We start from the raw sequence: 12625 nt of genomic DNA, 5'->3' as shown, positions 1-12625 counted from the left end.
CTGTCTGTAGCTTAATGAAATAAAGTATTAATATTTGAAGTTAATTATTTTAATGCATAGGATATGAAATTGATTTTATTTTTAGAGAAAAATGTTATATTGATAAAAATTTAAATAAAATTGATTTGCTTAGAGTTGAAGAAAACTGTTTTCAAAATCTGAGACATGACTTCTATGCTAACAAAGTTCACATATCTCTGTATATAATTAATTATGAGAAACTCTTGATTCTTTTAATAATAGTATTATTTTCTTAGACCAATAGATTTTCTGTTGAATGATTAAAGTCAAACTAAACTAGTGTCTAAGTTTATTAGTAATTTCTCTGGATGTCTGCAATTTTTAAAAAGATTTTTTGAGTTCTGTGTATTATCTCAAGTTCCTTACTCCTCATTTACTTCTTTGTTCTGAATAATATTTTAATGTTATTTCAGATGCGGCAGGAGTTGAAAAAAAGTATAGCCAGGGAACTTGAAGGTATGTCCAAATTGTTGATAAATAAAATATTATAATTTGATGCTATACCTGATTTTTAAATATGCTGGAAAAGCTCCCACAAAGGTGCTGTTTCAGTGCCACCTCCTTCTTCTTCATCACTTTGAAGTAACCTTGGATTCTTCTGTGCAATTGAAGTGCAAGCTCTAACAGGTTCTTTTAATAAGCTAGAAACATAGCACAAGCCCATAGACTGTACCTGTTTCCAGAACACAAGCCTGACCACTTACAGAGAGGCTTACATCCAGAAGGTTGATCAGTAGGTAATGAAGTCTTTGGCCACAGCATCCTATGAAACAGAAGGATAATTGGTCCTCAGTCCTGTGTAGCTCCTTCTGATCTTCAGATGTAAAGTTAGTCAGCCACTTTTGGGGGGATGCAGTCAAGAAGTTGCTAGTCAAGATTTGGACTAGAGAACCATTGAAATCATATCCAAGCCTGAGATTCTATTATTCTGTTTAATTCTGTGATTCCATAGTGATTTCAGGAGAGTGATGGAAAAGGGAGCAAAAGATACTAAGAATCCCACAATTCAAAAACCATCTACAAATATCAGTTTAACTATTAGAATCTTAATTTACAGTCTTTGTCCAGTGACCAACAGTACTGAAAGAACTAAATAATATTTATATTGGGACCCTTGTTATCAATTTAACCAAAAAATAGTTAAGTTGCAGCTAAAAGGAAGTGCGATTCTCACATTTTCCTCAAATAGGCAAATAAAATAATTGGCATGGTTGGTTTCATTGTGAACCCAAAGGCAATACTAAACATAATTAAATAGGAAATAGAGCTCAACATGTGCATAAGCAAACAGACCACCATGAACATAATTATAATTGCAGCTTATATACTGACTTCTCCTTCAGAGGATAAAAAAGAAATATTATGTGAACAATTTTATGAGTTGTTCAAAAATCAGTGTACTTTTTAAGTATAATAATAGTGACTGGCCTTTATAAAACACTTTAAACTTTATGCATACATTGTCTGATTTGAGTTTCAAAACAAGACTATATGGTAGGTGACTTCCAGGAAAACTTGAGTTCAAATCCTCCCTATGATACATACTGCCCTTGAGACCATGCGCAAGTCACTTAACTTCAAAGTGCTCAGGAACCTCTAAGACTAAGACTAAGTTGGACCAATGACCATTTTCATGCTTCTCACGCCCATGATGAATCATGAGTCCTAAGAGAAATAAAAAAATTAAACGCATACATGTGTGTGTGTAGAATATAATTTTTTCTTCTTTCTTTTTCCCCCAGCTGAATTTGCTAACGAATCCTCAAGAATGCCAAATTTGAATCAGGATCCTGTTTCCCTAGCAACTCAGGAATACTTAGAGATTTTAAAGAAAAATTACATGCTTTAAAGCAAGAAATAATGTTTATTCATGAAATGAACTATGTTTACACAATATTTAATCATTTTCCATTAAATATGTGAAAGTGAAAAAAATCTCATGTATTAGAAAATTGTTGTGTCACAAGTTTTAATATGTACAGTGTGCATATATGTGTATGTAAATATATTTGTATAGTTCTTTATTAAAAACTTTATTTCTTTATATTTGTAACACTGCCCCCAAAATTGTTAGGTGTTACAGGGACTCTAGAAAACATGAAATTGACTGTAATACTTTAGTTATCTGTCTTTGAAGGTTTTCCTTTGTTTTCTCTTTAATATCATTGTATGTAGACCTAAGCATTTAGTAAATTTAAGAAGAACTATTTTGATATCTTGCTATTATTTCTGCTATCAGTATTTGAATTTTAATATATCTGTAACAGTGCCATAAAATTTATAGATTGTATATTAAATTGTATTTTAAATTATTTAAAATTACAATGCACTTAAACCTTTTTTGTTTTTAAACTTTAATTAAATGAATCAAATATATTGTTTGTCTTGCAAATTTATGATAACGATGTGTTTTGTCTTTATGAAGTCTCTAATCACAAAACCTAGATTCATTCAAATCCTAATTTTGCTATCCATATTTTTTCTTAAGACTGTACAAGGTTGGTCACACCACTACTTGATGGTCAAATCTGGCTGCTGCTTATTTTTGTACTGCAAGCTAAGAATGATTTTTAACTTTTTAAATAAAGTCTTAGTGTATTTATTGTAAAAAGCATTCTTAACTCTCCAGCCAAGCAGCACCAGGGATTGTTGGTATTTAGCTAGCTTGCCATAGTTTGCCAGCTCTTGAGTTAAACCATCCATGAAGGAAATTTCCACATCGGGGATTTCCTACGATGATGAAATCATGGGTCTGGGCCAAGTATTTGTGTAGACATGCACATAGACACACACACACATGCACATGTTCACACACATGCATGCACACACACACATCCCTTGTGTGTCAGACTTTCATTTCATTCCAGATAATCATTCAACAAACATTTATTGCTTGCCTTTTATGTGAGAGGCACTCTGCCTTTCACTGTAAGAGATACCTAGATGAATAAGATATGATCTCCCTATCCTCAAAGATCAAACAGTCTTGTAGAGAAAAAAAGATCATCTACATATAATCCTAAGTTAGAGTATAAAATATAATTAGAAAGGTGCAAAGCAGTATGGGAAGAAAGAATTTGAAATATTTTAACAAAGGGACCAAAGTCAGTAGGACTGAAGACACTGTGAAAAGAAATCATATATATGAAACTGAAATGCCTTTAAAGGTCATCTTGTGTAGAAGTTCTCAACCTTTTTTGTGTCATGGACCCATCTGAAAGTCTGATGAAGCCTATGGATTTCTCAGAATAAAACCCAAAGGAAACAAAAGATTATCAAATATATAAGCATAATGCTTTTCCTATCAAAGTTCAAAGAACCTTCCAAAATCTGTTCCCAGAACCCTTTGTTAGGTCTAGTTCAACCCCTTATTTTACTGAAAAGGAACTGAGGCCCAGACAGTTTAAGTGAATTACCCAAGGCTTGATATTATTGTTCAGTCATTTTAGTCATGTCCAACTCTTTGTGATCCCATTTGGGGTTTTCTTGGCAGAGATACTGGAGTGGTTTGCCATTTCCTTCTCCAGCTCATTTTTCAGATGAGGAAACTGAGGCAAACAGGATTAAATGACTTGCCCAGGATTACACAGCTAAGTACCTGAGGCTAGATTTAAATTAGGGTCTTTCAACTTGGCCCAGCGCTCTATCCACTGCACCAGGAGGTCACATAGGTAGTGAAAGTGAGAACTGGGATTTGAAGTTAAGTTCTCTGACTCCAAGTTTCACACTTTCTTTTTTTATTATAAATATCAACATTTCCACATATAAACAAAAACAGAAAAAGAGGATTGTATATTAAATTGAATCTTTATTGCATACAGCTTTTAAACATATATTTTTCTTTTTAAAGTATTATTGTTTTATTTTTGTATTACATTTCCCTATTGAGAGGTCCCTTGTAATAAAGTAAAATTAAACAAAACCAACAATTCTATCACAAAATGGAGTCAAATCAAAATGTTATGCTAAGTTGACAAACTTATTTCTATTCTCTCTTTAAGGTGTCCAACTCTTCCTGACCCTGTGGACCATAACATCTGTTAAGTTTTCTAAGCAAAGATACTGGAGTGGTTTGCTGTTTCCTTCTCCAGTAGATTAAGGCAAACAGAGGCTAAGTGATTTGCCCAAGATCATACAGCCAGTAAGTGTCTGAGGCTAGATTTTAACTCAGATCTTCCAGATTCCAGGCCCATCTAGCTGCCCCAACAATACGTTCCTAATAGCTGCTAATTGACCTGAATTAAAAAGATAGACAGGTTTACTAATTATTGATGTCCAACTGCTAAACCAATTGGGATTTCTATTTTTTTAAGATGAAGAGGAGCTTACTTTCAGATTGTTTTCTTCAATTTTATGTTTGCTGGAGAAGACTGTGCTAATACTTACGAGTGCCTGCTGCTGCTATCTTAGTGCATTAACAGAGGCTAGGGAGGAAGGACAGCAGCTAAATTGGATTAAAGGCAGGGTTTCCAAGAACCAGTGTGTGACCAAAAGGTACGCGAAACTGGCTGACTTTGGTACCCAGGTGATATAGTCAAAGCAATAGGTTCTCCCCTACAGAGTATTTGCTATATTTATCTTCTTGATCCCTCCACTAAGAAGATAAAGAGGGAGAGAGGGAACACCTCTACCTACATTTTGGCTTATTAGAGAAGGCTTCCTAGACAGCACAGAAGATAATCCAAGATGGAATACAAAAAGAAAAAAAAACAACATCCTGAGGAGGCAGAGGAAGGTTGATAATACAGTCACAGGAACTGGTGATAGGAAAGTCTGCCAGAAAGAGAGGAGGCAACTCTGATGCTAGAGCTACATAACATGTATCCCATAAATGGAAATAAAATAGTAACATCCCATGCTCCACGGTATACTGAAGATTGGGGGTGGGGAGCATCCCACTGCCATACAAGTGTCTCGGACAGAGAAATTCTTTAAGATGAAGCCTCAGTTTGACACTACCTATTCCTCCCTCGTTGTATGTTTCACTTACCTAGTCTATGTTTACCTCTACCTTTGGACCATTGTTATAAAAGCATTTTTTGACTGTCCTAGAACTAGAATTTGGTTACCTTCAGAACTCTGGCTTTACCTAGAATACTACAGGAAATGTCTTCTCTTTCATCTATGTGGAGGGTTCTCCTTCAGAGCTTATTGTCCTTTTCACAGATCTCTCTAGGCCTCATTCCTTTTAAGGGCAAGGACCTGAAAACAATTGTAAACACCATATTTTTCCGTGGATACAACTAGGTGCTCCTCTCATTACTAGTGTCAAATCTGGAAAATTTGGTGTTCTTTGTACATGCCATAGAGAATAATACGAAGACAAAAATGACTATGGTAATATTTTCCCATACCAGTCTCATTTACAATCTTTCACCTCTTTTGTTCCCCCCCCCAAAAAAAACCACCACAACAATAACAACTGTTTGTCTAGCAGGAGCTGGGATCATGGTTTCTTCATTTTTTCTCCCTGGTCTAGAAATTAACAAAAAATGAATCAATTTTCTTTTGTTCAGCCGGAAGCCACACTAGGAGAAAGTACCCTGGTCAATATATAGCAGTTACAAAATCTTCCCTTCTCTTTCCCTTTCTCCCTCCTTTCCCCCACTTCTAGCCCTAGATATTTTCCCCAATGTCTTTTCTCTGATGCATTTGAGTAATGCAACACATAGAATAGCAATGCAATGGTTAATCATATTTATCCTAGAAAATCAGCCTTATAAAGAAAAAGGGAACAGAAAGTAAACTCTTAAGAAACATGGAGAGAGAATAATTTTGTTACCTGAAAAAGATAGTAGAAATAAGTTTGTCAACTTAGCATAACCAACTCCTATTTTGATTTGACTTCATGTCGTGACACAGTTGTATTGTTTTCCTATCAGTTGTTATCAATCTCATAAACAATTGCGTGGTATGATCATCACATGTGTGCTTGTAGACAACTGATAAGTATATGTAGACCCTCTGTTAAGACAGACCACCAATGGTAAAATATTATAAATAACTTTATCAGTAGCTTATGTAATTTACTATAAATCAAATTATGTGATAAACAAATTAGGACTATCACTAGCTAGAACTGTAAGAAACCATGGGAAACCCTGCTCCTTGGTTGTGACTACGACAGACTCCCAGGTTCTCTGCTGGTAAAATGAACATGAACAGCTCATGTTTGCTTGAAGGCAGTCCTGACAGACTTGCCAAACGATCACCTTGGAGGGAGACTGGCTAAGAAGAGAGGTAATCTTGTCGTGAGCGTCTCTATGAAAGATGCTTACTGGAACCTCTAAGATGAAGGTTAGTGGTCTACTCCTAGAGGGGGATGATAAGTTAATGCAATGTTATCACCATAAGATCATAGATTTAGAGCTGGGAGGGACCTTAGAGGTTCTCAAGTCCAAGCTCATCATTTCATAGATGAGGACATTGAGGATTAGAGAGGTAAAGGCCATAAGGCTAGTATGTGTCAGGGGTGGGATTTGAGCACAATATCCACTAGAATATTCTGCCTCTCACTAGCCACAGCAGCCCAGAGACCAGTTACTCAGTCATAAAAGGTCATCAAAACATTATCAGTGAAAATATCTCAGCTTACTGAAGTTCAGGCCTACACTCAGGTTTATATACCCCTTCACTATTTACAAAAAGCTTTCTCCCAACTGAGACTCAAAGAAAGTAGTTCATCCAGTTTTAAGGCTCATCATGGCCATTGCACTTTCTCTAACAGAAGAGTTGGGTTGATCGGTATTCCCTGGCAGGACTTCTACTTGACAGGCCAATTAGAATTCATTCATCCAGAGCTGCAATAGTAACTGTACTCTGGTTCAGAGGATCTTGTCTCTAGAGATTTCATAGGCAGCAATTTGTAATTCATATTGTGGTTCAACAACAATCACTGTCTCCACATAGCCATGCACAGAGAATATGAAAGTGCTCTCTGATAGTCAGTTCCCCAGTGGCTACCTGGCTCTCTTTTTATGCTCAGAGAGTGGTTCCATTCAAAATGGCTTAACTTTCAAACTGACAATTGAGAAAACCTCTGTTGCTTAAGAAACATTAAGATGCATGGACTCAATTAAAAGTATTGGTTGCATTTTCATTACTTTTCTCTTGGTACTCAGGGTAGACATTTCCAGATAAATTGTTCCAGGCATGAAAGCATATTAGTACACAACATTTGGAAGTGCTGACATAGCTATCATCTCAAAACACAACCATCCTGGATTGTAGAGCATTTCTTCCCTGTACAACCAAGCAGACCACATCCACTGACATTAATATGGGCTGGTGGCACTTGCTGATATTATCATCAGAATTTAAGAAATGCCACCAAGGCTTAAAGCCTTGGTTCATTTAGTGTGCCAGTCCCATACTATATCCTTGATAATGACACCCATCAAAGCAGAAAGCTGGGAAACAATTTTGACAGCCAGTGTTTTTGATAAAGGCCTCATTTCTAAAATATATAGAGAACTGAGCCAAATTTATAAGAATACAAGTCATTCTCTAATTGATAAATGGTCAAAGGATAGGAACAGGCAGTTTTTAGAGGAAGAAATTAAAGCTATTTATAATCATATGAAAATGCTCTAAATCACTATTGATTAGAGAAATGTAAATTAAAACAACTCTGAGGTACCACCTCACACCTATCAGATTGTTCAACATGACAAAACAGGAAAATGATAAATGTTGGAGAAGATGTGGGAAAATTGGAACACTAATGCATTGTTGGAGTTGTGAATTGATCCAACCATTCTGGAGAACAATTTGGAACTATGCTCAAAGGGCAACCAAACTGTGCATACCCTTTGATCCTAAGTCTGTATCTTAAAGAGAGCATAAAAAAGGGAAAAGGATCCACAGGTACAAAAACCTTTATAGTAGCTCTTTTTGTGGTGGCAAAGAATTGGAAACTGAAGGGATGCACATCAATTGGGGAATGACAAAACAAGTTGTGGTATATGAATGTAATGGAATACTATTGTGATATAAGAAATGATGAACAGGCAGATTTCAGAAAAACCTGGAAAGACTTACATGAACTGATGCTCAGTGAAGTGAGCACAACCAGGAGAACATCAGCAACAGCAACATTGTGCAATGATTAACTATGATAGACTTTGCTCTTCTCAGCAATATAATGACCCAAGACAATTCCAAAAGACTCATGATGGAAAATGCTAACCACATCCAGAGAAAGAACTATGGAATCTGAATTCAGGTTGAAGCATACTATTTTCACTTTTTTTGTTTTTACTTTCTTGTGGTTTTTCCCTTTTATTCTGATTCTTCTTTCACAAAATGATTAATGTGCACATGTGTAACCTGTATCAGATTGCTTGCTGTCTTGGGGATGGGGGGAGGGAAGGAAGGGAGGGAGAAAAATCTGGAACTCAAAATCTTATAAAGATGAATGTTGAAAACTATCTTTACATGTAATTGGAAAAACAATAATACTCTTAAGAAAAAAAAAGCAGCAGACAGGAATTAGAACTAAAAAAAGATCTGCATTTGATTTTTCTTCATTTCTTAACTACACAAATGTAGATTTTGGTATTTGTTTGCAGCTTTATTTGCTGTTATTTGTTGTATTTGTGGAACTCATTCATACCATTTTGGGGCTAAGATAGATTTGGTAATTAAATTATCTGGAAAAATAAAAGAAAATGACACATCTCCACTTAGCTCAATTCTCTTTCTCCTTACAGTTATTTAAGTCTCATCAGCTCCATGAAGCCTCATCTCTAGTCCACTAACCTCTCCCACCACTTGACCACTGGCAAGGTCATCCAATGCATCCAAGGGTGCCTCTAGTTGTCTTGACTTTTGTCTTGCCACTGGACTTGGATGACTCTTTGTGAAACTCAGACTCACTTACATACAATTTAACATCATCACCCTGTGTTATCATTGACCTTCTTTGAAAATGAAAGATGAACAATTGCTCTCTGTACTAATAATTTGACACTGATTCTTCTATTGCCATGTATGGTTAATTCAGAGATATACGAGTGGAAATAAAATGGTCCTATTGTGAGCCAGGGAGGTGTCACAACACTAATGAGGCTGTTGCAAGCAAGGAAATTGTAGGGCAGACCTGGGACAGTTGGAATTAATATTGCCTCCTGGTGGATTTCTTTCACCCTTTGGGAAAAATGAGTATAAAATTAATCTTTGAGACTTTGGCTGGGTCCTTCAGAGACCCCAGGGAGCCTCTTTGTTGCCTGCTTCCCCAACCTTCTTGCCCTTTTTCTTTTTTAGTTTTGTTTTGTTTGTATTCTCTGGACTGATAAACTGCCTGGAGAATTGCTTCTCTACCTAAAAGTTGGAATATTTCAGTGAAAAGACTTTTTAAAACCTTCGAGTTTAGAGTAACACATTGTTCCATATGCAGGAGAGTGATCCTGACATCACATGACAGGAGCAAAGAATAACCAAAGAACAATGCTTTCTTCTTTATCCATGCTGTGTCAAGAGAAGTAGAGAGAGATTCATGCCGAATGGACTTCCTGGGGACATGGATAAGAAATGAGAAGGAGGGGAGAGATAGGTTACTATCTGCATCATCAAGGGAGTACTCAATCAATCAATAAGCTCTTATTAAAGACCTATTAAGTTCTAGGCACTGGAATCACATCTATAAAATCACAGATCCATCTGACCTTTGGCTCAGGAATACTCAAAGGACTCTAGCCTCATATGATACAGGTCTAATACAAGGGACTTGATCCCAAATGATCAATCAGTTTCTCTCTTTGGCTCTTTGCCCTGCACTAAATATAATCCAGGAATTTTTTTCAAAATAAAAGTTTAGATACAGATCGTAAATGTTTAGGCTTCCTCAAATGTGAATAACAGGGACCCCAACTCCCACACATATTTTCAGTGTGCATGAATAATGGGTAGGGGACAGCCCATAGAAAATGTGTAAGATACTGCATAAGCACTTACAAGAACCAGTTAACAAGTATGGGAATATAAAGCACTCAAATGACCTATAAACTCTCTCAGAACTGGAAAACGTCATTGGGCAACATTTCATTATTTTGATGAATCCCTCTTTCCCAGAGTCCTACAGAGTCTCCCCAAGCCCTCCTTCTAGTCAGACCTATGCATACACATCAGGATTCTTTGGAAGTTTGAACTCAAGAACTCTTGAACTTGGAGTTCCAACTGAAACAACTACCAAAACTGGTGCTGCCTGGGAAATCTCCTTTCTGTGATAAAAATGTTAGATCAGGTGCCCAGTGAATTCAAAATCTCCTTTCCTCGAGATAGTAATTTGGGGCTCAGGAACAGCTTCAGCTCTCCTCTCGGTACTTATGCAAACAAATATCCATCTCTGCTATGAGCTTCTGAAAGTCACCAATACTGCTCTTTGAGGGGGGAGGGAAGAGGGAGACATTCAGAATACATCAGTCATTAGACTTCTTGGTCTCAAAACCTTTTTACGCTCTCAAAAATTGAGACCTCTCCAAAAACTTTTGTTAACGTGGGTTGAGAGCCATTTCTATCTAATATATTAGAAATTAAAACAATATCATTATTCAAACAGTTGTGATCTCTTGACCTGAAAGGCTCTCAGGGACACCCAGGGGTTCCTGGACCATCCTTTAAGAACTACTGCTCTAACACATGGCCTTATAGATCACAAAATAAATGTGCCATTTATCGTGTACTATAATAAAATGTAATATCAAAGACATTTCTTATTGAGTACTCCTATGTGTTGCACCCTAGGGAACCATCCTTCTTATAGGAGCCTACTCCCAGCTCTCATTTGTATTTAAACATCATTTTGTCCAAGGAAGTTCCACCAAAGATTTGGCAAAAGCCTATTAGCAAGTAAAGCTAATTAACATATCAAATTGCCAACTTCAAAGGTTTGTAATTAGTTACAATATTTAAGATGGGATCACTTCAGTTAGAAAATTCTGAGATTTCTCATCTTAATATTTATTTCCCAACATACCCATATTATAAAGTTGTAAGAAAAATATTCTGGAAAAATAGATCTGAAATGAATATAATTTGAGTTATATAGTATGTTTCTCCTTTTTAAACCTTGAGTCACAAAGCACAGAGGTTGATTTCAGTCCTTTTATAACTGCAAAATAAGGGTTTATTACAGAATTCTTTAAAGAGGCTGCACCATACACTCACCATTTTATCACAGATAAATGCATCTTGTTCCTCCCCTTGTCCTCTTCCTCTTCTCCCTCAAGTATACACCAAATTAAGAATCTAATTTGTACCTGGTTATTTGTTAGCCTTGATAGCATATTACATGCATCCAGGACACAGAGGTTTCACTTGGTAACTATACATACAAAACATTAAGAAGTTAGGTGACTTAGCACTTTCAGGTATAAATATGCTTGATATAATTTCATCTGAACCTCACAATCACCCTGTTAAGTTGATCTAAGTTACTATTCTCATTTTACAGATGGGCCACGTGAACGTTTTCCTAGTTCTAAGGGATTCTAAATCAGTCACTGGCTGAATAGGATGGTGAGAATGGGGGGTGTGGGGGGGTGTTACCTTTCTTTTGGATTAGGATGCCAAAGCTGATTATCTGTAAGAATAAGGTTGCCACAAACTTTACACTTGAACAGAGGTGCACACTATCATAATTCTGCAAACAGAGATCTTCCCAGTAGCTTACATGAGGCAAAACTGTGAAACTGCGTAAGTTAAATGGAAAATAATCAAAATCTACTTCTACTTTCAAGTATCAACTCAAGTCCCCCCTTTAATGGAAAGCCTTTCCTGACTCCTCTTAATTCTAGTGCCTTCCCTCTTTTATTTCCTATTTATACACTATATAGCATGTTTGCATATATTTGCTGTCTCCCCCATTGGACAGGCACTTTCTTTTATGTTATTTTGTATCCCAGCTCTTAGCACAAGGCCTGGCACCTAATGGATACTTAATAAATGATGACTGATAATAAAGTGGTTATTTTACTTTCCCTTTCTCTATCTAACTTGACTAATGCCAAAGTTAAAAAAAAGACCTGAAGGTTTTTTCTCAAGGGAGAACAACAGAAACTTTGACTTGGGGAATTAGAACTTTCCCTTAGAACAGTGCTGAGTACATACGAATGCTGACTTCCACAGGGGTTGAGGGTGGAGGAACAGAAACTTTTCAAAGCTTTTAATTTTTGAGAAAATTGCCTCAACTTACCAACATAACTATTTTTATATGTATACACTTTCTAACAAGCAATATTAATACACAACCTACTTCACAGATCAAGGCTGGTATTTGTAAATAAAACATTCTAACTAGTAACCTTAAAACCATTAATAGACATGTAGAACTACAGAGAAGGCATCTAGGTGGTGCGGTGGGTAGAGTGTTAGGCCTGGAGTCAGGAAGACTCATTTTCCGAAGTTTATATCTGGCCTCAAACACTTACTAGCAGTGTGACCCTGGGCAAGTCACTTAACCCAGTTCACTTTAGTTCTTCATCTGTAAAATGAGCTGGAGAAGGAAACGGTAAACCATTCCAGTATCTATGCCAAGAAAACCCCAAATGGGGTCATGCAGTCGGACACAACTGAACAACAACAACAGAATTACAGAGACCAGACA

At 36.5% G+C, this 12625-nt stretch overlaps 1 protein-coding gene and 1 pseudogene across 9 annotated transcripts in view; one reads left to right on the top strand and one right to left on the bottom strand.

The window, feature by feature from the left end:
* Window positions 1-2297, top strand: part of LOC114030223 (ankyrin repeat domain-containing protein 26-like) — a 76420-nt gene extending 74123 nt beyond the window's left edge. For 8 of the 9 annotated variants that reach the window (XM_027844997.1, XM_027845001.1, XM_027845003.1 and 5 more), the window contains 2 exons: window positions 435-477; window positions 1764-2297. In XM_027844997.1, coding sequence (XP_027700798.1) covers window positions 435-477; window positions 1764-1870 — 150 coding nt within the window. In that variant the 3' untranslated portion in view covers window positions 1871-2297. The remainder of the gene's footprint in view (window positions 1-434; window positions 478-1763) is intronic. The other variant, XR_003567574.1, reaches the window with a different exon arrangement.
* The window catches only part of LOC114030241, a 154597-nt pseudogene that overhangs the window by 105630 nt on the left and 36342 nt on the right, over window positions 1-12625 (bottom strand).

This window comes from Vombatus ursinus, unplaced genomic scaffold (genome assembly GCF_900497805.2).
Source record: "Vombatus ursinus unplaced genomic scaffold, bare-nosed wombat genome assembly UNPS02014946.1, whole genome shotgun sequence".
Taxonomy (NCBI): Eukaryota; Metazoa; Chordata; class Mammalia; order Diprotodontia; family Vombatidae; genus Vombatus; species Vombatus ursinus.
Note: the sequence above shows the minus strand (reverse complement) of the source record. Positions and strands in the feature narration are given on the sequence as shown.